The sequence below is a fragment of the Nipponia nippon genome, unplaced genomic scaffold (genome assembly GCF_047370975.1).
Source record: "Nipponia nippon isolate SJK-2023a ecotype South Korea unplaced genomic scaffold, ASM4737097v1 scaffold_2, whole genome shotgun sequence".
NCBI lineage: Eukaryota > Metazoa > Chordata > Aves > Pelecaniformes > Threskiornithidae > Nipponia > Nipponia nippon.
Genome location: NW_028262336.1, coordinates 130,888,970 through 130,912,717, shown reverse-complemented (window position 1 = coordinate 130,912,717; position 23,748 = coordinate 130,888,970). Strand labels below are relative to the sequence as shown.

Sequence of the window (23,748 nt, the reverse complement as noted above, 5' to 3'; positions counted from 1 at the left end):
GGGAAAGGCGAATGGAGGGAAAAGGAGCAAAGAGGAGAAGCGAAAGGGTGTGAGAAGAGAGAGGGGAGGCGCTCACCGGCTCCTCGGCCCCTGCTGCCCCTGTGCTCTCTGCTCCCGGCGCAGACCCCCCACGCAGCCGAGCCCTGGGCCGTGGGGCACCATGCCCTGCGTAGCCCTGCCACGCTCAGCACCAAACCTGCCCAGCCCAGCACAGGAAGAGCCCCTAGTGCCCCTTTTACGATACCAGCACAAATAACATCGGCGTTTGGAAGCAGCAAGAGAGAGGCAAGACGAGAGAGGATGCCCTCGCTACAGAGCTGGTGCAGGAGGAGGCCTCCAGGGCAGGTGCTCGTGACTGCAGCAACAGACCACGGTCACCCAGTACGACTGTACGAGCACGAGGTGCTTGTAAAAGGCAGGGAAGATTCTCCTCAGATCACTGCCCTCCTTAATGCTAACAAGGGTATTTTTTAACAAAACCCACTGAATAAACTTGGGCCCTCGTTTAACAGCTCCATAGGAATACACGGAGGAAAGGAGTATTAAAAAACCTCGTGGATGGTTAGGATACAGCCCAAGATCTGCTGTGAGAGCCCAGCTGTGGAGACTGCCTCATCTCTTATTTTAACAAGAAGAAAATAGCCCCAGACATTGCTGGAATAGTCCTTGCCTTTCGCGCACACACAACTGAGCCCATCTGACATCCGAGCGACGGAGAGCCACATCCTCAAGGTTAGCAGCAGGCAGGGGAGAACAGGAACTGAACAATTTGGATGGTGTGAAATCCCCAGCTATTCTGAGTGAGCATCTTGGAGGCCGTCCAAGGGAGACAACTGCGACGAAACGCACCGTATGGAGCCACGGGCGCTCCCGGTTCCCCAGCGCCACCAGCAGATACCGCGGCTCCGCAGAAGGCCACTGTCACGGCTCATGGCCCACAGCTTTCACTGGGATAACTGGGGCTGGGTCACGGGCAGGCAGCTTCGGGAACAGCAGCATCAATAAAACTTGATGGGGCTGAACGGGGGAGTATTTTGGAGCCATCTTCCAAAAGGTGGACACCGATGGGACCCACACAACCCAGGGGGCTCAAGACCCCAGGCTGCTGCTAGTAAATGCAGAAAAGACGTAACTGCAATCGCAACAACTTGACTCCTTTCCTTTAAGAAAGTTAGGAGCCTCATGCTCTTCCTGAACGTTTCTTGTCCATGTCGGCGCTTAACACACCTGCAGAGGGGGAATTTCTGCTGGGGAATTTCTGCCAGGCCGCTCGTTGTGTCACCTCTCTCAAGAAAGGGTGGCAGAAGCCATGGCGTGCATGTCCTGAGCTGCCGTCCAGACAGACGCTGCGAGGGTGAGCTGGTGCCGAACACGTGCTTTCAGAGGTTTATTTCCTCCACAAATACCTGGAAAGCGTCCCCTTTCCACGAAAACAAAGCAGATGTTGGCCACATGGTTTGGCACCAGCCCTGCAGACCCACACCGAGCAAGGGGAGGCAGCGGCTGGTGCGTCCTCCTGGCCAGCGCTCGGTCCCAGCACACCCAGGAGAGGGAGCGAGGCTGCTGCAAAAGCTGCATCTTCTGAGCTGCCCCTGGCTTCATGCGGGCCCCTGCCACCGGCATGGCCTGGCCATCCCCACTGCCCACCACAGAATCACAGAATCGTCAAGGTTGGAAAAGACCCTTAAGATCATCGAGTCCAACCGTTAACCCAGCACTGCCAAGGCCACCACTAAACCATGTCCCCAAGCACCACATCTCCCTGGCTTTTAAATCCCCCCAGGGATGGGGACTCAGCCCCTGCCCTGGGCAGCCTGGGCCAGGGCCTGACAGCCCTTTGGGGAAGAAGTTTTTCCCAATACCCAACCCAAACCTGCCCTGGCGCAGCTTGAGGCCGTTCCCTCTCGTCCCATCGCTTGTTCCTGGGGAGAAGAGACCGACCCCCCCGGCTCCAGCCTCCTTTCAGGCCGTTGCAGAGAGCGATGAGGGCTCCCCTCAGCCTCCTCTTCTCCAGGCTGAGCCCCCCCAGCTCCCCCAGCCGCTCCTCCCCAGCCTTGGGCTCCAGCCCCTGCCCCAGCCTCGCTGCCCTGCTCTGGCCACGCTCCAGCCCCTCCATGGCCGCCTTGGGGTGAGGGGCCCAGCGCTGAGCACAGCATTCGAGGGGCGGCCTCCCCAGTGCCCAGCACAGGGGGACCATCCCTGCCCTGCTCCTGCTGCCCACACCGTTCCTGACACAAGCCAGGATGCCACTGGCCCTCTTGGCCACCTGGGCACACTGCTGGCTCGTGTTCAGCGGCTGTCGACCAGCACCCCCAGGCCCTTTCCCGCCGGGCAGCTCCCAGCCGCTCCTCCCCACGCCTGCAGCGGTGCCTGGGGTTGTTGTGCCCCCAGTGCAGGACCCGGCCCTGAGCCCTGCTGACCCTCACCCAGTGCCTGGGCCCATCGACCCAGCCTGGCCAGGGCCCTCTGCAGAGCCTCCCTGCCCCCCAGCAGATCAACGCTCCCGCCCGACTGGGTGTCCTCTGCAAACTGGCTGAGGGTGCCCTCGATCCCCTCGTCCAGGTCGTTGATAAAGACATTGAACAGAGCTGGACCCAGTACTGAGCCCTGGGGACACCACTGGTGACCGGCCGCCAACTGGATTTGACTCCATTCACCACCACTCTCTGGGCTTGGCCGTCCAGCCAGTTTTTAACCCAGCACAGAGTGCACTGATCCAAGCCGTGAGCAGCCAGCTTCTCCAGGAGAATGCTGTGGGAGACAGCCTCATGTGTCAAAGGCCTCATTTAAGTGCAGGTAGACACCATCCAGAGCCTTCTCCTCATCCACTGAGCGGGTCACCTTGTCATAGGAGACCAGGTTAGTGAGGCAGGACCTCCCTTTCATAAACCCATGCTGGCTGAGCCTGACTCCCCGGTTGTCCCGCACGTGCTGGGTAATGGCACTCAAGATGACCTGCTCCATGACCTTCCCCGGCACCGAGGTCAGGCTGACAGGCCTGTAGTTCCCCGGATCCTCCTTCCGACCCTTCTTGTAGAGGGGCATTGCATTTGCTAACTTCCAGTCATCTGGGACCTCCCCAGTTGACCAGGACTCCTGATAAATGATGGAGAGTGGCTTGACGAGCTGCTCCGCCAGCTCCCTCAGTATCCTCGGGTGGATCCCGTCTGGCCCCATGGACTTGTGGGCATCCAGGTGGAGGAGCAGGTCGGTGACTGCCACCTCTTCGACAACTGGGGCTTCATTCTGCATCCTCTCTCCATCGTCCCCGCTGCCTGCACGGGCTGCCCGTCCCCACTGCCCGTCCCCGCTAGCTGCAGAGTTGAGTTCAGGGGAAAAGGCTCCATTCAGCCTCTGCTCAGCCAGCACCGTACGGGCACACGGGTGAGGCAGCAGGGCAAAACCTTGGCCTGGCAACGCCGCTGATCTGAGCCAGGACCAGGGGCAGGCAGGACCACCTCCAGGCAGCATGGGCAGGTCCGCAGTGCCTGCTCCGGACTCATTCCAGCTGATCCCGTCGGGTTGGTGTGCTGCTATGGTGGGGTCGGATCACCGCTTCCCCCGTGCCGGGGTCACCGCCTTTGCTCACAAGCTTTGCCTGGAAACAGGTCTCGGCTGGGCTCGGCAAACAGCCACTGAGCGACGTCCCTACGGACCACGGTGCCAGAGCAGAGCACCCGCTGCTGACGTTCACCCGACGAAGTGGCTGAGCATCGTGCGGACGCAGCGCGCTGCAGCCAGTAAAGGCAGGTTTAGACAGTAACGCCTGCTGCCTTGAAATTCAACGTCGTAACTCCACTGAGGAATATTCTTTTGCGGTAAAAATCAACCCAAACTCTCTACTGGCTGCCATAATCACAAAGGCATCTGGGTGGGGGTCAGTGAAAAGAAATCCTTAAAAAAAAACCTGAGATAATAGCAAATACAGCAAGAAATATTTTTTTTAACTGAGGTGACTTAAAAAATGCCTGATTTGTGAAGAAGGTGAGTTTTCTTCCTGCTGAGATCTGCAAATGCCCATTAGCTCGGAGGCCGCCCAGTGAGCCTCTCCCCCTCTCTCACAAGGTCCCGCACGGTTTTTAAATCCAGAAGAGAGAAAAGCAAACCCGCGGCTATGGCAGCGTGTGGAGAAAATGACGACAGCAGATGGAGAAACATCCTCTGGTCCAGGAGCATTTTCTTCCCCTGAGCACAGACGCTGGGAACCTGATCCTCGGACAGCTGCTCGCGGCGGGTCCTCGGTGTGCACCACGGCCGGCCCGTCTCCTGCCGGGACCGCTCTCACGGCCGCGGAGGGTCCCTGGGCATGGAGGGGTTGGTGCTCGGTTTGTGGGGTCCGCCTCCCCATCGCAGGCGCGGCTGTCGCTGCTGTTCCCTGGGGACGCCGGCCCCGGAGCAGATGGGTGTCGCACTTGGTCCGACCTTGGACCACAATTTTTTCTCCCTGGGCACGCTGGTTTGCCGTACCGGGGCGGGGGGGGGCGCTGAAGGAGCTGATGAGGCAAAACAGCCTACGAGCACACGCTTTTCAAATATCCCGATGGTGCGGCAGCCCCCACGCTGCTCTGCAAAGCTGCGGTTCAACCCACGGCAGCTGAGAGGCAGGCGTGACGGGCCGGCACACGGCAGAGCGCTCGCCACGCACATGGCGGAGCGCTCACCACGCTGGGCAGCAGCCGGGGACGACCCCAGGGGCCGGCTGGGCCATTAACCCACCCCGACGGGCCAGGACGTTCAGGCACTTGCAGAGGGACCTCCTGAGTCCCCACGGTGGCATCCAAGGGCAGCAGCTGGAAACTTTTGCTGGGACTTTCCACAGCCCAAAATAATCCGTTCTGGAGGTTCCCACGGGTGAGCGCACGACGGGAGGTGTGCGTCCACAGGGCCGCGACTCCCTGGATGCAGCTGGCTTTGCCAGAGAGAGCAAGGAGGAGGGGATGCTCCCGAGCCCAGCGCCAGGACAAGAGGGGAGGAGAGAACATTGCCAGGATACTGCTGGTCACCTTGGGTGAGGCTCAGCCAGAAAGGGCTGGCCTATATCCTGCTCATCTTCATGAGGCTTATGCTCCTGAACGGGTACGGCACATTTCCAAGAGGAAACGCCAGGGCACAGCCAGCCTCCATAGCATCACGGGAAGGTGCCTTCAGAGAAAGCGCTTCTGCGGTGCAGCAGAACTACTGAACGTTCATCCCTCCTGAAAACCTCAGCCCACCAACTGAACATGAAAATACCTGGCAGCCTCACTTAAGACAGCACGTTTCTCGATCCCAGCTGCGCTGCCGCAGGGCTCGCCGCTTTTGCGGTGCAGTTGGGCACGCTTACAATCTGCGAAGACTGAAGCTGATGGCGTTAACCTACGTGAAGGCAGGATGCGTGCGTTGCTGCTGTTTTATCTGCTTTCACCCGCGCTTCCTACCGAGCCACTCCAAGAATCCGAACCGACCGCGGTGAATGAGAGAGGGCGCGAAAATGGGAATGGACTGACTTTGCAAACAAAAGAAGCAGAGAGCAAAGCATGGAGTAAAGAAAGCGGCGGAGAAAGAGAGGAGAGGGCAGGAGGGTGATACAGAATAAATATTTCTTTCTCCTCTGCAGCCCGTCGAGCGCTCTCTCCTGCTGGGCTCCGGCTGCCTGCACGATCCGGGACTCGGGCTGTAGGGCAGCTCAGGAGCGGCTCAGGGGCGTCTGATGCTAAAGCAGGGCTTGCTCTACCAGCCTCACACAGACCTTGCTGCCTCCACCACTCCCTGCCCTCTACCAAGAGCGCCCACAGCCGCAAGGCTATACGTTTTATACCTAGCTCGCACGTGGCACCAGGGCAGCAAAGGCTTCCCCTCAGGCAGAACCAAATTTGCTGTACGGCTGAGTTACTCTGCTGTGCTCAGCGTGGCACGGTCAGGGGCTTAGAAACAGCCTCCACAGCGCACACCCAACCGTGACTTCTTCCCTTCCGTTCTGTAAGAGCTGTGAGTTACTCCTTTCACTGCATTACTGACACTCTCCTTTGGCTTCGGCTGCCACCTCCCTTCCCCGCTGGAAAAGGGCCACCAGCGTGGGGATTTGGTCCTACGCTCCCATCTCCACCAGGTTTATCCACGGGTACCACGTGAAGCAGGCACTGGCAGCAGAAACCTCTGTGCACACAGCACCCTCCAACCCCTCTCCCCCCCAGGGACACCCAGTCCCCTTCGTTAACATTAAAAAACACACATCAGCCTTCAAAATCAGAACAGCTCTGACCTTATTTGCACCGGATCCTCTGAAGCCAATTGCAAAAGAGAAGCAAAGAGTGAGGAGTTCATGAAAGCAACCACCGGCCACGCGCTGGCCGTGCCCGGAGAGAAGGTCCTACCAGGTCAACCCCCAGCAGACTTTAGCACCGTATACAGCTTGCACAGAGAGGAGCGATCCCCGAGCCCTTCTCTGGGGGAACGGCTTGTTTGAGATGATTTCTCTTGGGAGGTCTCGCCAACATTGGCATCTGCTGGATACGAGAGGCTAAAGCGATCCAGCAGCCCAAAGCCCTCAAGGTAGCACTCTCCTCCTACCAAGGGAGCCAGGAATTTTTTGGGTCCCGTTTTCGTCCTTGGCAATGACTCCCTGGAAGGCCTTTCTCAGCCTCAGCTTCCCCATCTGTTCTGCTTGCCTCTTTGGGAGGCTGTGGAGCTCGAGGGATGTATGTAAAGGCCTCCAAGACTGGTCGTATAAAAGAGAAAGAGCAATACGTTGGCGTGTGCTGTGGCATGCCTTCGGGGCAGTGTTTTTAGAGATGCATCTAAGCAGGATCTGCTAGTGATGCAGTTTGACAAAAAATTAAAAGCAACGAAATAAGAACACATTTGGGCACCCAGTTCTTCATTTCTGTTTTCTGAAATGAACAGAGAATGGATGAGCATGGGTTTTGGAGCCGTCTGCTATTGTGTAGCTGAAGCAAATCTTAGGTGGAAAGTTCTTACTCTGCAAAACTCCACTGCTAAATCAATTATCCTGCATCAACAGCTGCTCTTTGCTATGGGAACAGGGGGAAAACAGTCCTGCCTTCCAGCAAAGGGTGACCCATTAGGTTCTGACAAGCTACTAAGTGCCCGTGGGGAATAAGGAGACCCCCGTTATTCTCTCCTCGTGACCTCTCAGCACTGCTGCCTTTTCTCATTGGGATCCCAAAGTCACACCACGTCTCCCTCTGCCACTCCCAGGGGAGCCTGCAGGACTGAGACTTCAACCTGGTCAGCAATTCAGTGTATCACAGGCCTCAGCTGAAAAAAAATCGTGTTTATACAGCTATTTTTGAAACAGTACATCAGCCTTCGAGCTCCCAGGACAAGCCCTCCTTTCTACAGAGGCAGGAAGGTCGATGGTAAACAGGGACTGTGCGATGTTACCAGAAGCGTTCCCAGCTTCTATCAGTCAAACTGGGACAGCTGCAACTGAGCTCAAATTGGCAGTAATTAATCTAAATTTTAATTATGCTGCTTCTCGTAATCCCAAAACAAACATTACTAAATTAACCAAGATGTTGCTCTTTAATTGTCCATCGTGGAGCAGGTGCAGTAATCTCCCCTCGCCCCGATCCTCCGGAACCCATGATCTGCCAGGGGTGCTCGGGGCTTTACACGTGCGGCTTCGCGCAGCCTGGGCCCAGGGATGCGCTGGTCCCGCGGGCGCCCCGGCTTTGAGACACACAAATTAGCGAGGGGGTGAGACATCCAAAACAGAGACCGTGTACATGATGCCAGGAGAGAACCTACGCCTAAGGGCAGAGGTACCTACAGATAAAGGAATAATGGTACAACGTGCCGGGACGAATGAAGATGGGGTGACTTGGAATGTTGTCCTGCTTGAATAAATAAACGTGAAAGGACATTGCCCCTACCGCCTTCCTCACTGAGAGACTTCCAGCCTTTTCCCAGAAGTCTGTTACCTAACCCTGAGGATAAAGAGGCTATCATTAATTTCACCAAGGAGAAAGCGCAGAACAGAGCGATGAAATGACTTGGCCACGGTCACAGGCGGCTCCCTGGCAGGGCAGGAGGACGGGACTCCCTGATGGCCCATCACAGCCCTTCCACTGCCTGCTTCAGCACCCACGTCTCCACGCCGAGCGCCTGCAACGCCCCTCGACTAGAGACCACGCAAACCACCCACCCGCCTCGCACCGCAGCCGAGGGTTTCAATCAAGCATCGAAGGGACGCGGGCTCAAACAGCGCTCTGGAGCTGGGTGCCTCCGTGACCCACGTGGAGCGAGGGCCTCCAAGGACTGCTGCCCGTGGACCTTGTTGGGAAGAAAGCCACCCGGGGCTGCCCCAGGAATGTGATCCTCTGCTTGGGGCACAGTACATTTCCGACCTTGGGACAGCTGCCGGAGGCCCCCTCGCAGCACCCCAGTTAGACCAGACCGGATTCTGGCATCTAAGGCCCACCCAGTCCTTTGCCTCTCTAACGCCAGCACGGGGAATCAGGAGAGGTCAGGGATTTAGGGGTGTGGATGATAACCAGTCCCTTGGATCCCATCATACATGGGCCTCCAAAGAGCCATCGCTTGCTGGCTGGTACTGCTGAAAGGGCCCAAGTTAAAGCCAGCGATCCAGCAATACAAAGCTCCGACTCCCTCCTCACTATCCAGATGTTCCTTAGCCAGACACAGCCGTGCCTCATCCCCTACCGAAACAGAGGTAGAGAGCCACTCTGAAACACAAAATTCCTGAATGCTGCTTTTTGCCACCTCGTAAAAACAGCACAGATTTCAAACCCTCCAGCAGCATCAACTACTATCTGACAGTACCTACCCATCGTGTTTCCTTTGCAATTCGCTTGTGAAGACCCCAAATAAGTCAAGGCTTCAAATAAGGTCAGTGTTTGTTTGATTAGTTGTGTTACCTTTGTTCTCACAGGTGCGTGACCCCAGTGAAAGATCGACTTATTTAGCGATAACCAAGTGCCCAGGAATTCTCATTTGCTTAGCTACAGTTAAACAACAGCACCCACTGAGTTGGCAGGTATGGGAATGGACCGTGGAGCACTCCTCAGAGGGTCCACTGGCACGGGAGAGCGGTTGAAGAAACAAATGTGTGGATAAAAAATGAAACAAAGGCCCAAAAGAAAAGGGCACAAGGAATCTAGGAGAAAGAGCACGCGAGCAAGCATCAGCTCTGAGACACAGCAGGCAAGAGGGAGCTAGAAAAGAAACAGCAATATACCCAAAGCTCTCAGTGCGACAGCGAACTCCAGAGGTGACATCAGGAGGGGGCAGATCAGGGACGGAGTCCATCTGAAGGAAATAAGAGGAGGTGGTGTGGTGGCAACAGATAGGGTGGACATGGCAAGCAGGAGCAGATGCAGTGGTGGTGGATGAGGAGCAAGAGGTGGAAGAGGTGGTGGTGGCAGCAGATGATGGGCTGGTGCCGGGAAGGTCGGAACTGAAAGATTGTCCAGAGGAGAGGCTGTGCATTCGACGGAGAGAGACTCTGCCTGCCCGGTAATGGGCAGGTTGGCCCGACTCATTCTGGCCTTGCACATAACTCTCTACCAACCTCTGAGATCCGTGGGCGTGCTGTGGGTCCACCAGGCGCTGGCGAACTGTGCTGGGCAAGGCAGGAGCTGTAATGAGAGAAAGGGGAGAACGCTGAAGGCAGCTGGGAAGAGACCGCACATCCAAACAGCCAGGAGGCACCGCGATAAAGCTGCCACCCACGCCAGGGCTATGCCACCGCAGCACCATGCCTTCTGTCACCGGGACGCTTGCTCGGGCCACTGCAGCCATCCCGCCTTGTGCTATAAGTTACGCCGGTTTAATGCAGAAGCAGCATTAAGCTGGTGCTACGGCTTAACATGCTAGATTAATGCCCAGCCCATGAAAAACTACGCTTGACATTCCTGGTATAGGTGCTTTCTGAACACCTTATCTGATCATCTCGCTTGAAGCAGAAACTGGCTGCATGATTCATCCTACCCAGCCTTACATCAGAGCTACCACCCAGGCTCCCTTTATAGTAAATGTGAAGAAGCCAGTACTTTCAGGGCATGATTCATTTCATCCTGACACAGACATCCAAATCGCTCAGACGCTTCATGCCTTGGTAGTACTATTTCCCTACACAGCCTAAAAAAGGAGCCTCTGGTGATCCGTTCAGACGTAGGCACCTAAAGCCGGCGAGGTGAGCTCCACTCCCAGAGCTCAGCTCCGCTCCCGCTTCCAGCATCGTCGTCCCAGTGCAACTCCTGGAGCAAGGCGCAGGAGCGCGGGACTGAAAGCAGGGAGGTACAGCTGCACTCTGTGTTCAGGCGCAGGAAAGCTTCTATGAAGACGCAGAAACCTCCCAGCCTTGTAGCCTTCTGCAGGGCAGAACGGCTGGGACACGTGGCAGACGTGTAGTAACTGCGGCAGACGGGTAGTAACTGTGATATTGATTGGGTAGGCACAGGCTTTCGTCATCAGTCCGTGCCTGAAATTACAGCTCTGGCCCAGAAGTGGTATCATCTGTTACCAGTCGGTTTGGTAATTAGCTGACTGCTCCAAGAGACGGTCAATTTGAAAAATATTTTCCTCTAATTGCAAATTCATCTTGGTTTGGAGAAACGAATTGGACTGCCTCCTTCAGTGCACTCTCAGCAGCTAATTAACAGCTTTTACAAATCATAAGGCTCTTTCTGGCCACGTAGCCTTACCTGTCAGGTAGCAGAGGCCAGAGAGCTCAGCCAGCTGCCTCCACACCGAGCCTACGCTATCTCTGCCCCACAGCTACAGCCGGAGCTGGGGCCGGAGGGTCGCCTTCGGAGAGGCGGAGGGAGGCACCTTCGCCTGCACGGAGATTTCTGCACGCTCCTTTCGATCGGGCAGAGCGTTACCCGTGGCAAACTAAGGATGCACTGGGCTGCATCGCCCTCCGGCAGCCAGCCAGGCTGGCTGTATTTAATCCACCAGCTGTAATTTCCATACAAGATGTTCCTTCTTTTGCAGGAGATAAGGTGTTCAGGACTGTTCAGGATTTCTTATATGCATAAGAAATGAATGTAAAAATAGTTAAAAAGGTGGACAGAGAGGAAAGGTAAGAAATGGAGAAGGAGAGCTCCTTCGGGAATCGAAGAACCAGCAAATCGCTGCTATAAAAACACACAACTAGGAAACACGAATCTCTGCAGCTCATCAACAACTCGGGTACTGAAGGATCACTGCTGGGATGGATTTCAAGTGGAAGAAGGAACAAGCAAGAATAACTCAGGCAACTTTGCTGTTTCCACATCCCCGAGGTCCATCACAGTTTCTCTCACAGGGTCCCACCGCTCAGGTTTGCTGCTTCTTGCTTGACTACACCGCCCATCTACAAACCTTTCGCTGGAGCTCGTTACACCATCCACTTTCTATTTCAAGATTTTTTCTCTCTTAGCAGCTCCAGAGCTGAAATTAAGCGAAATCGAGTCACACGGAGACAGGGTGGGAAAAAATCCCTTGCTCCAGTGGGGACTGCAAAAAACTGATCAGAGGCAGCGAGGGGGAGAGTGTTGATGGGCAGACCCGGAGGCTGCTCCCGCTCTCCCGCTGTGCCTCTGCAGCAGCAACGCCGCTAACTAAGGCAGCATGGACCGGAATGGGAACAGCACCGCTGATCCCTGCCTGCTGCTGGCGGGGATGCGGTTTAGAAGAGGAGTCTCAGTTTGGGGGCTAACGGGGACCCCGGCTCTGCAGAATAACTGACTGGGGGTTATGGGGTTCTGCTACAGGTTTCTTTTTCTCTCGGGCCACGCTTTTTTCCCTAAGGGGTTCGCTTTTTTTTTAAGTGGTGTTCCACTCCTCATTTACCGACCTGACACCTTACACCTCTGCGCTCTCCTTTTGCATGATTTACCCTGCGATAAGCACAGGACCAAAGGCTGAGGCCTCACCTTGCACAGCCCCAGCGGACCCTCACTTCCCACAAATATCGTTTCACTCCAGACACTGCACGTTTTTTCAGCATTAGCCAGATCACCTGCTCGTCACCTTGAGGAAGACCACCACCGTGCAAGCCCTGACCAACGCCGGCGCACAGCCTGGCCTGCTGCGGCACACGCTCGTCCTCCTCCGGCCCACGATGGCCGGCGTTGGGCAGCGCTCCGCGAAGGGAAGGCTTCCAGCCGAGAGCAGGAGGCTCGGCGTCCCTGGGGCTGAGCGTGCTGTCCCCAAGACCCCGTCATCAGAGCACCGGGGGACAGATTAGCGTAATAGGTGGCACCGCTCAGTTTATTTAAGGGTGCCGAGGGAAGAAAGGCACAGGGGGGAGGATCGGGGTCAGCCTCGGCCGGCAGCGGAGGGGCTGCGAGCAAAGAGAGAAGGAGGTGGGATGGGAAAGGGAAGGTTATCACCTCTGCCTGGCCTAGCCTGAATCCTTATCTCCACCTCAGGGGTAAAAACAAGTAAAAACAACCTTCCAGATTTCATAACTGCATTTTTTTTAAAAAAGCAAAACCCAAGAGTACGTGAGAACTACAGCGAACTGTGATTCTTCTTCATCCCACCAGACTCTTCCCGGGGGTTAGTAAAGATGCTGACGACTCAGTGAAGAGAGGTACATTCATTAGTTTTCTGTGCCAGAAAGTTGGAAAATTTGTGTATGTATTTTAGTCCAGAAAAAGGGCAGAGGGTAGAACAAAAAATTAAAATATAATTGAAGAGAATCAAACCAGGGTATTTCCAGAGGGACTGATCCTCCGAGGACAGAGACGAGCGGTCACTGAACCTGCGCCCAAAAAGCCAGGCTGCATCTGGGATGGGCCAACCGGGTGTGAACGGGAGAGAGAAAAATGTGATTTACCGGGAGAATCATCACGGGCAGTCAGCAACATCCCCAGCGCATCTGGGGAGGAGAAACTCTGCGCTTCTCTCCTGAAGCCGTTTTTGTACACAAAGAAAGAAAAATCTCTAGGGAAAGGCAAACGGTCCCTTGCTTTGGGCACCTGGGTGCCCAGCGCTTGCTACAGGGAGCTATCACCCGCAGGGAGGCAGATCAGCGCTGTGGCATGGAGGCAGGCAGGCAGGCTCGCCGCCCATCGCCGGACTGATGGGAACGGCATGTGCAAAAATCTCGCTCGAGGGGTCTCAAGCAAGGCACAAAGAAGCTGAGGCTTAAAATCTGGGATGAAGGCTCGTGCCTTATACAGCTCGCATCCTCCGGAGAGCGTGCTTCAGGTGTTCCTCGGGGACTTCAGACACCCCTCTCTCATTAATACCTAGCTTGCATCTTTGCAAGTGTTTCATTAGAGCCGTCTAGCTTGGTTTCTAATGGTAACTGATAATCACAGAGACTAGTAAGTAGGACACCGTTATCTATTTGATGCTTTAAACTTTCCCTATGCACACCCAACCCCATAAACCACCAGCTCCAACCCCCATGTCTGCTGAGCCCTGGAAGCATGCAAATACCCCGTTCCTCCTGCCTTCAGCACCCTGCAGGCTACCCAAGTCCTCGGTGCTCTGCCTCCCTCGCCCTGAGCCCGACCTCAGCACTTGCCTCCAGACCTTCACAGCACCTAACCAGAGCCTGAAACCACGGGGCAGGGATGGCGATGGCACGTTTGGGCATCTCCTGCAGCACACACTGCCAGCCCCGAGACTCTTCTGTTCCTCTTCCCCACCTCCTACTCAGTTAAACAGACTTTTGATGAAGTCCTCTCTAGAAAGCAACCCGAATCAGACATAACCAAGAAGACTGCTGCAGCTAGCGCCGTCAGCACTGGCTCCCCTCTCCCAGCTGGAGCTCAGAAAGCTCTGCTCTAGCCATGTGCTGCTGCCTGCGCCAGGGAGACCGCTGTCGCGGAGCGGCTGGAACTGCTCTTCAGGCCTCCCGTTCTCTTGTGCAACAGCTAGAGATAGGAAACTGTATTTGGAAAACGCATTTTTGAGAAAAGCAAGGCCGAATCTGGGTCAGTTGAACATGGGAACAGTAGTCAGGACTGATTCACAAACCTTTCGCAGAGGAGGAGACAGCCTTCGCTTAATCCAAGAGCTCAGCAATTGAGAGAGTAACAGGCACAGGGTGACCCAAGTTCAACCCCTTCCTCCGAGAGATCTGGGCTCATGAGAGCAGGATCAGCCGCCTCCCTCTCCAGCAGCCCCACTCCTCCCTACGGGAGCTGATGCACTTTGTATAGGAATGGTTGCCGGTAAAGAGGGGGAGAACACCCACCTTGGTGACTACAGCCCCGGCAGAGGAGACGGGGCCTTGGGGCTTCAGTCTCTGCTCCAGGAAATGTTTACCAGGCTGTTACAGGCAGGCAGCGTCACCGCAGCAGGCTGCTCCTCCCCATACAGAGCGGCAAGAGGTGCAAATCCAAAGCTGTGCATGAGGAGGGGGTGCCTTCAAGTCCTTTTGTATCCCAAACAAGTGCTCTAGCTCAGGACGATCCACTTCACTTTCCTTCTCACTTTTGTGAGTCTAGCCCGTGCCTTTGGTTTTTGGTGGGTTTTTTTTGTTTGTTTGTTTGTTTTTGTAAATGCTTAAATTCAGCGAGTTCAACAGAATAGCATACATATGATTAAATGATGACTAGTAACATCTACAAATGACTCGTTCTGCTGGAATTACCAGGCTCCAAGCAACCCCCAGCAGTGGTGGTTGGCACTTATGGACATTGCTGACCCTTAACGACTAACAATTTGTCTTTGGTCATTTAAAAACCAACTTGGATACCTTAATACCTAACACATTTGAACTACTCTTCCAGGTCTGCCCCATGCTGCAGCACCGGGCAGCACGGCAGACGCAGACTCACCACGCGCAGCTATCGCGGGCTACGTACATTGCATGGACATGGGAGACACGATCTCTTCGTCCAAATCGTCCACGTCATCAGTCATGATGAAGTGCGAGGGGTTAGGCCGCGGGGTGCCCATCCAGCTGGGGTCGATGTTAAGGGCTGATGCCAGGGTGTGGATGCCCGGGTTGTTGACGATCTGGAAGCCGCAGAGCAGCTCTATCTGCTGCCAGCGATGCAGGCGCTCCCGCAGCGCAGCTGTCACTTCGCTCAGCGCTTGCCTGGAAGCAAGGTTCAAACAAGGGAAAATGTAGGGAATGAAGGAAGCCCACGCTATACATCGTCTGAAACTGGGACTCTGGTGGGTCAGCTTTCTATCCTAATACTTCAGACATCTTTCATTCCATTTTCAGGAATACAGGAATTAAAAAAAATCAGCAATGACTGAAATAACCAGGGATAATCGCTTAAGAACACTGCAGCCTCCCAGACCCTCATTTTGACAGGACTTCTAATCGCTCTGCATAACTGCGATTTCTTGTTTCGCACAGATAAAATTAAAAGGTTACTGATTAAAAGGAGCAAGTCCAATCCCAGCTAACTCAAGTCAACAGAGCAAAAGTTCAGCAAAATGAGACCAAGAGCACCCGTACGGGCTGCAGGACGCTCGCGTCCGTAACACAAGAGGGGTGAAAGAGGCAGGCAGAAATAAGGGAAGATATTAAGTAGATACTCACTTTGCAGTTAAGATTTTATGATCAACATCATCTAGAGATGAGCTGTGAGCAACATGAAATGTTCCAAACAGGGTGTTTCGCTTCTTTTTGATTTTTTCAGCCTGGAACATCAACAGAAAAAGGTCACAGGAAGAAGGCGACCTTACGTTTCCTCCAGGATGAGAACATCCTGGATGGGCTGAGACAGAAATAGTCCCTGCAGCTGCCTGCACACATGTAAATAGTGTGAATCGGGCTTTTACTGAAGGATGTTATTCTTCCTAACACGGTGGGCGAGGAATTCGCCAGCAGCGAGTAAGCAGGCTGCGGGCGTCATGCTCCTCCTTGGCCCTTCTCCGGACTGCCCAGCACTCGGAGGGAACCGAACCAGCTACTTCATACAGCGAACGGCTCTCTCGTAAAGCCTTGTTTTGTCTTTCCCGGGGGTAAACGCTCAGAGAAACACCGTTAATGCCCTAGGGTTGCTGGTTTGGGGAGGTTTTTTGTTTTGGGGTTGGTTTTTTTGCCTTTCCTTTGTGGCACAGTGTATATTCAAAATTAAAGTCTCCACACACAGCGCTCCGGTTCATGCATCTAGTGGCGTTGAGACTTCAAAAGACAAACCAAGGACGTGGACGTGAGAACAGACACAGCAAAAGGAAAACCATTGAAATGTTAAAATGTTCAGAATAAAAACATATTAAGGCAGACAAATTTTTCTGTGCTGCCGGCTCTGACTGCTGTGTATGTCCACAGAGACAAATACATGTTACAACAGCTTCCCTGCAGCTCATCGCTTTTTGGTTGGCACAGAAAGTTTGAAACAACTGGGAATACAGAAATGATTCATCACTACAGATCGCATGCACGTTGGAAATTTTGTTGTCCGTGCACGTAAATCACCTGGAGCAGGGATTATGCTTAGCAGGTGCAAACCCTCTGCTTACTGAGTACCCAGAGCGCCGGGGCGCAGGCGGCGATTCACGCTCCGCACCCTCCCAGGGCGCCGGCCGCTGCCGACGGGCCAGCGCAGCCGACGGGCATGCCCAGGTCAGCGCCTGCTGCGCCCCGAGGGGCCATCGCTCGTTATCATTTTCGGCCCCTACTTACGCCTCTACGAAGGTTTGTGCTTGTCCTGGTTTCAGCTGGGATAGAGTTAATTTTCTCCCTGGGAGCTGGTAGTGCTGTGTTTTGGGTTTAGGATGGGAATAACGTTGATAACACGCTGATGTGTTAGTTGTTGCTCAGCAGTGCTTACACTGGTCAAGGACTTTTCAGCTTCCCATGCTCTGCCTGGTGCACAAGGAGCTGGGAGGAGGCACGGCCAGGGGGGCTGACCCAGACTGGCCCAAGGGCTATTCCATACCCTATGGCGTCGTGCCCAGTATAGAAACTGGGGGAGCTGGCCGGGGGGCAGTGATCGCTGCTTGGGGACGGGCTGGGCATCGGTCGGCGGGTGGTGAGCAATCGTATAGTGTATCACTTGCTTTGTATATTATTATTATATTATTACTACTACTATTCTATTTCATTTTACTTCAATTATTAAACTGTTCTTATCTCAACCCATGAGTTTTCTGACTTTCACCCTTCCAATTCTCTCCCCCATCCCACCGGGAGGGGGAAGTGAGCGAGCGGCTGGGTGGTGCTTGGCTGCTGGCTGGGGTTAAACCATGATTTAAAAAAAATGCACTTTAAAAAAATGCAAATTTAAGGCATTAAAAGGGCAATAAAGAAGGTGCAGAGAAACCAACTCTGAAGGTTTCATTCCCCAGACCCTGCAGCTGCGAGGGGAGGACCCGGGACAAGACGCTGAAATTCTCACCCCTTCCTTGGCCACCAGCAGCTGCTTCTCCGCATTCTGTTTCTTGATGTTGTAGTACTGGACCTCCACCTCGTGGGTCAGCTGGAGCCACTTCTGCAGGGCCTCGGGCGCAGCCCAGCTGCAGTGGGACTCCAGCTCCTTCTCGGCGTTCTTGAGTGCCATCCGCACCTGGGAGAGAACCGGCCGGCGCGGCGTTGCAGCAGCGGCGGAGACAGCCTGCCCTCCTGCAAGATCATCCCAACCGCTGGCTGCCAACCCGGCGCTTTTAAGGCACCAGAAAATAGAAAAAAAGACTCCATGCAGCTTAATCTTACTCCTGACAGAAGCAGAGGTCATTAGGGGAGAGGGGGCACCCTGGTACTGCAGGCGAGAGGGAGAGAGGAGCGCGGCAGGGCAGCCATCCAGCAGACAAGGCTGCTGCTGGGATGACCAGAGCACCCTACAACAGTGCTTTCCCTTCACCCTAAAGGCGAGCTCCTTCCTCAAAAATTCCCAGCCATGGCGACGCTGTCCTGCCTCAGCACCTCAGCTCTCGGGGAGGGTAAGCAGAGCTGGCCTAGGCTACCTCTTCACACCAGCTCCTCTGCCTCCCAGCGGCACAAACTGCACGTAAACCCTCCAGAGCTGACAGCACGATGCGCAAGTTAGTTAAAAGAGAATCAGACTTAGGGAAGGATATTCAGGGTGCTTATCTGAGCCTCTAGAAAGCTCTGCAAAGCTTGCTGCCTGCCTGCAGGTCTGCAAAACCCACAGATTCCCCTCCTGAGGCAGAATCGCTGACAACGCTGTGCAGGCAATCGCCTTTTTTCTCTGCAGCTACTGAGCCAAGCAGAGGGAGCTTGTCAAGAGACAACTTTCACACTGGAGCAAGATGATAAAAATATTTAGACACAAAACATGTGCTGCTGGGTCAGGAAAAGAAACAACACGTCTGGAATCAGCAGTTTCTGCAGCTTTCTGGGGGACTCTCCTTCCATCCCCGCTCAGTCTCCTCCACACACCATCGGTCTGGTCTCCTCCACACGCTTACTTATCCTGCTGGAGATGGGAGCGGTTACAAAATTAGAAGAAAGTGGGTGACAAGCAAGTCGAAGATACCAAAACCTTACATAAAAGCATTTAGTGCTAGAGACCATCAAGAACTAACACTTCTCTTCCATTACACCTGATGTGGAGGGACTTTAATAAACCTGAAGCCTGACACAAGCCCTGCAAGAGGTTAACGTGTTCCACACTGGAGAAACCAAAGGATGGCGATTGCAGCTCGCAGCTGCTGCGATCCAGGGCCAGCACAGCGGTGGTGGACTGGACTACTCAAGCTGCGCCAGGGGAGGTTTAGATTAGATATTTGGAAAAATTTCTTCACGGAGAGAGCGGTCAGGCCCGGGCCCAGGCTGCCCAGGGCAGGGGTGCAGTCACAGCCCCTGGAAGTGTTCAAAACACCTGTGGATGTGGTGCTGAGGGGCAGGGTTTAGAGGTGGACTTGGCAGGTAGGTTAACGGTTGGACTCGGTGATCTCAGAGGTCCTTTCCAACCTTAACGATTCTGTGATTCTACTCTTCAACCACGGCACCTCGAAGCTCAGAAGGGATATATGTGGTTATGCACTCTACAACAGACTTTCTTGCTGTTAAAATAAAAGCCAACCCTAAGCACCTTCAAGAGCTTTCACCGCCCCGGCAAGCCCTGGCCCACCAAGGCCGACCTTCTCCTAACAGAGACGGAGCTCGGGGAAAGGCCCAGCTGCGGCACGGCCAGCTACGCAGCCAGGGCCGCCCGTGTCACTGGGACGATGCCTGGGTGATGTCCGTCCAGTCTTCTCTTTCTGCTCTTTAGGGCCCGGGTCTAAGAAGCACAGAGGCCGTGGGAGCATCCAGCGCCCTGCTCGGGCGCCGCACCAGACCCTTCCCAAAGCCCAGCGCGCGCTTCCCACAGCCGTGCTCACGCCCACCCTTGCCTGGTGCCGGTGCCTCTTCGCTTCCTACAGAGCACAGCCGCAAGCGGACTGAAGATAAGCATTTTTTTAACAGATTGCTCAAACTTGGATCTTTTCCCTTAACGTGTTATTTAACTCAGTCACGTCTCACCAAGTCTGGCACAGGCGTAATTTCTAGCAAGCCAAAAGCACCAGGTTACACACAGATATTTGAAATCCCATATTTTATCCCAAAGTACATTTGCAGGGTTCATCTAGAAGTAGCCAGGAGGCACTGCACAGAAGAGGCCAACTGCTTATATCACTTATGTGTGATTTAGCCTTGTTGAGCATAACGCTGCCTAAGTAGTTCCAAAAGTTACAAATTCAGAATGGCAGGCGCTGGGAAGGTCTGCTTTTTCCCCTCTGACACCAGTGGCACCAGGCGCTGCTCCCACCACAGGCAGAACTCTGACCACGATCTGCAAGCATCTGGGATTTAGGAACAGGGAGAATAAGTGGGCAGAAAATCCGCCACTAGGTATTTGGGATAGAGGAGTGCTCACAGCATTTACAGGAACAACGTTTTTATGGAACGGTGGAAAAGGGAAGCAGTGCAGAACAACAGCCAAGGACCAGTGGTGGAGATGAGCCATCATACACAAACCCCCTGGGTTCTGCAGGGGCATCAGTACAAATGGGAGTCATCTCGTGCGTCTGCATTCTCCTGGGAAGATTTCTAAGATCCCATTTTGACCACGAAGAGCGACAATTTATAAAGCGAGGAATGCCCTCTGGGTCTGCAGCCCCGGCTGGGTCCACGGTCTGGAGGAGGATGACCTCGTGAGGAGAGAGGGTTGGTATGAACAACTCAGTACGGGAGAGTCCCGTCCCAGAAGTACACTGCTTCTCCATCTCATACGCCCGACTCCAGCAGGAGCTTCCAAACCCTCCAGTACCGTTTTAGTGATGATCAACTGGTGCAAAAGAAGGTCTCGTTTTAATATTCCCTGGGACCCAAGAATACCTTAAAACTGGATGAGTTTTATGGTCGGGGGAGTGACTGGTTAATGTTATCTGTGGTCTACAGCTCGCTGGGACGGTGGTCGTGTTATAATCACACAGTGTGGGTCAGGTGGGTAAAACCAATACTCACCCTGTCAACGCATCCCTCCCGAAGGCCTCTAAGAAACAACAGAGCGGTTAAGTCACCTCTGGCTTTTCGGGTTTCTTAACAAATGTAAAGTAGAGGGGGAAGTGGAATGGATGAGACCCTGCCTTCTCCAAAAGCAGGTCAGGTACAAGGGCTGGGGGTTACAAGAGGAAGGCTGCGCATCCTTATTTAATGGCCCACAATACAAAATGGCTGGATTTCTGTGGGCGTGTGAATACGGACGCCCCAACGCGTGTCCTGAAACGGAGCTCAGTGACTTTGCGGAGAGGCCGGACGACCAGCTAGGAGGACCGATGTTGGATCACGAGAGCCAAGCTGTACCAGATGCCTGCGGGTGCCTGGGCCGTTGGTATTCCAAGCAGGAAGGAAATTTGCTGTTTGCTGACTATTTGCATACCTAGGCTACACTGCCCCATGGCTCCCTGCTTCCCTGATGGCCCAGGACACTTGTTTCTCCCTCGTCAGCGGAAACCCTAGATTCTTGTCTCGTTTTCTTCCCCATCCTCCATGGTGGCATAGAAGACTGGGCACGGTCAGGTTGGGAGGATATGCTGACGGCCTGGAATACCCAAGGTACTCGCTTGGCTCACGCCATTCTGGCTCACACAATTTCAGTTTAACCTGATCTATAAATTGAAGTCAGATAAGAATTGTCCCTCAGGCAAAATAGGAAGCAGCAACTGGAATTGTGTTTTTGGACTTTCTCTGTAGGTTTGCGCAAAGGGCAGTTTTGAGGTAAAATTCCCAGACGCTCGCTCTTTGCCCTCTCTTACTGCAGGCAGGTGCCATGAGCAACCTCCTTGAGTTCCATTATTGCCCTACAGCTTTGTTAAAGGTCTCAGAGTCTTTAGATATAGGATTGGGAATGCTTTTTCTGACCTAGGACAAATTATTTTACAAATGCTCTGTGTATCCTTCAGGACCAAACGCGTTTCATTTTTACCAGCAGCAGCATTATACACAATATTCTGTCTAGGCCTACATTACGATATGTAACTTGGGGGCATATTTTCCTGCTATTCTAAACTTAAAACTAATGTTTTTGAGACTTGCATACGAACTCTAACCTTGCTGTACAGATTGTAATCGAGTGCTAAATTCTGTTGGAAGGAAATTTCTGTCGTACACCTCCCTGACCCACAAGAAAACACGATAAGCACAACCGAACTCATTCTAAATCTCTCCTGAAACCATGAATAGATACAAAAGGGAAAAAAGAACGAGCTTATGGTTTGGAGTGGGAGTTAGAAGCCATCAGAGGGGAGCAGGTACAGGTCAAGTTCAACGCCTCTCCTTCTGCAGGGCAAGCTGGGACGGCGCGGGGTAGCACACATGACTCTCGAGACAGCGCCTGCACGGTCCCTGCTACCCAGCACACAGCAGCACTGTTACAGAGTACGGGGCACGTGTGACGTGGAGTAGTGGAAGAAATACTTGGGTCTTTTCCTCCACAAAGGGAGTGGAAAAGCAAAGGCGGAGGAGCATTATAAGCAGAGCATCACTGGGTTTCTCAGAGGGTGAAGCAGAGTGAGGAACTGCCTCCTGCTCTTGCTGGCACGTCTCGCATGCAAGTGCATCCATCTGGCCGAACCCTTACCTGCTCCAGTTCTTGCTCAGCGTATTTCTGCCTGCTCAGTTCATTCTCCGTGCCCTCCCGCAGTTCTCGGAGGCGGTGTGCCTCCTGCTTGGCGATGCTGATCTCATCCTGCAGTTTCTTCTCCAGGTGCACCTTTTCCACCTCCACAGAGCGATGTTCCTCCTGAGCCTTCTGCAGCCTGCAACACAGAGAGACCGAGAGCCCGGTGCTGCGCCTGTCGGGCTGTCTGTACACAGCCGAAGGAGGCCACAGGGCAAGGGCCGGCCAGCCACAATCTAGACCAACCCTGCTCTTATTTACTCTATGTTGATGTCAACAGAGATCTGTATTTGGAAAGTCAAGGAGAAAGTTCACCATGCCCGGGAAGAAATTAAATTGTCAACTCCACAGTCTCAACTTTGTTTCACTTATTAAATACTCAGTACGTATTTTCTTAATTTTCCAAAGCACATCAAGATTTCCTTAAATAAGCCTCGAATTAATTTGAATTTTCAGTGTTTTTACAAAAGTGCCTTTGGCTTTAATAAAAAAAAAGGAGGGGAAGATCTGCCTGAGCAGGTATGACCACCCAGATGGGATGTGTCTGTGTTCCCCTTGCAACTGCCTTCAAATTTAGACATGTCTTAATCTTGCCTGGAAGTTATTATTTTTCCTCGTGACAATTAAATCAGCAGGAATTATACATGGCAACAAAAAGTAATAGCAGATTACTTGTACTCATTCAGGAAGGTTCAACCATTCAGCCTGGAAACCCTCGGCCTCTGAAGGAGGCACCACCGCAGGCACAGCGAGATGTTTCAGGGTTTCCACGACATTTGCATTTCAGGGGAGTTGCACTAGTGCAAACCCAATCCTCGCACAAGTTCGGTGAAATCAAATGAGCATCAAGAATGAACCTGGCCCATGCGGGACTGAGCTGTCCCGAAAAGCGGTGGTGAAATCTCTGGTTGTCGCCACCCAACCAACCTCCAGTGCCAGCAGTGCCTCTTCAATACAGTCCCAAACCCATGTGCTTCTAGAGACACAGCGATTGCCAAGTACAAGGGGAAAAACAGATCTGGCAAATATTCAGTTGAAATGAAATTAAGAGGTTCACTTCATAATGAAGGTTCTGAAAAATCATGTTGAACAAGTACTACCACTGAAAGAAATGAGAGTAATAACGGGCTTCTTCCTTTGCGAGAACCAGCCAAATAATTCAAATGAAAACCACTTTTTCTTAAATGATGGCAACAATTAAATCCTGGATCAAATTTCTGAGGAATGTGGTACCTCTATCTTTGGATAACCTCAAATCAAGATGTGACGAGTTTCCAGAACAGGTACTTCAGCGACTGGATCGAACGCAGTGAAGCGTTGCAGCTTACGCTGTCAGGAACCAGGTGCATCAACCTAACAGTCCCACCTTTTCAACACGAACTTCTCTTTCAAAAGTCTCTGTTATCACAGTCTGAGACAAATCAATAAAAGCTGGACAAAGCCACACTGTAAGAGCAGCAGAGGCAACGCTGTTTTTAACCCAGACCAAACTGAGGAAACTCGGGTGTTCTGCCATGAGAAGCAAAGCTCTGCTCCCCACCCAAACCGGGTCTGGCTCCGGGTGTGCTGTCCCTCTCCTGCAAATGACAAAAGGCACATCTCGGAGGGCACTCCTGGGCTCCCCGCACAGCTCCCGCTCATCCCGGACCAGCTGGGGACTAACAGAAAGGAAAAACCTGATCCTCAGTCGCTCCAAACGCTGCTCCCTGCAGCGCACGCAGAGGTGTCCAGCTTCCAGCCTTGTATCGAAGGC

The 23,748-nt window shown here is 53.6% G+C and overlaps 1 protein-coding gene across 10 annotated transcripts in view; it reads right to left on the bottom strand.

The window, feature by feature from the left end:
• Window positions 1–23,748, bottom strand: part of STIM1 (stromal interaction molecule 1) — a 112,356-nt gene that overhangs the window by 4,671 nt on the left and 83,937 nt on the right. For 2 of the 10 annotated variants that reach the window (XM_087759372.1, XM_087759373.1), the window contains exons 8-13: window positions 21,957–22,134; window positions 17,271–17,438; window positions 15,467–15,567; window positions 14,775–15,010; window positions 12,660–12,740; window positions 9,200–9,599 (exon numbers count right to left, since the gene is read on the bottom strand). In XM_087759372.1, the coding sequence (XP_087615498.1) occupies window positions 9,200–9,599; window positions 12,660–12,740; window positions 14,775–15,010; window positions 15,467–15,567; window positions 17,271–17,438; window positions 21,957–22,134 (1,164 nt within the window). Of the gene's footprint in view, window positions 1–6,241; window positions 6,261–9,199; window positions 9,600–12,659; window positions 12,741–14,774; window positions 15,011–15,466; window positions 15,568–17,270; window positions 17,439–21,956; window positions 22,135–23,748 lie in introns of all 10 variants that reach the window. The other 8 variants (XM_087759374.1, XM_087759375.1, XM_087759376.1 and 5 more) reach the window with 7 other exon arrangements.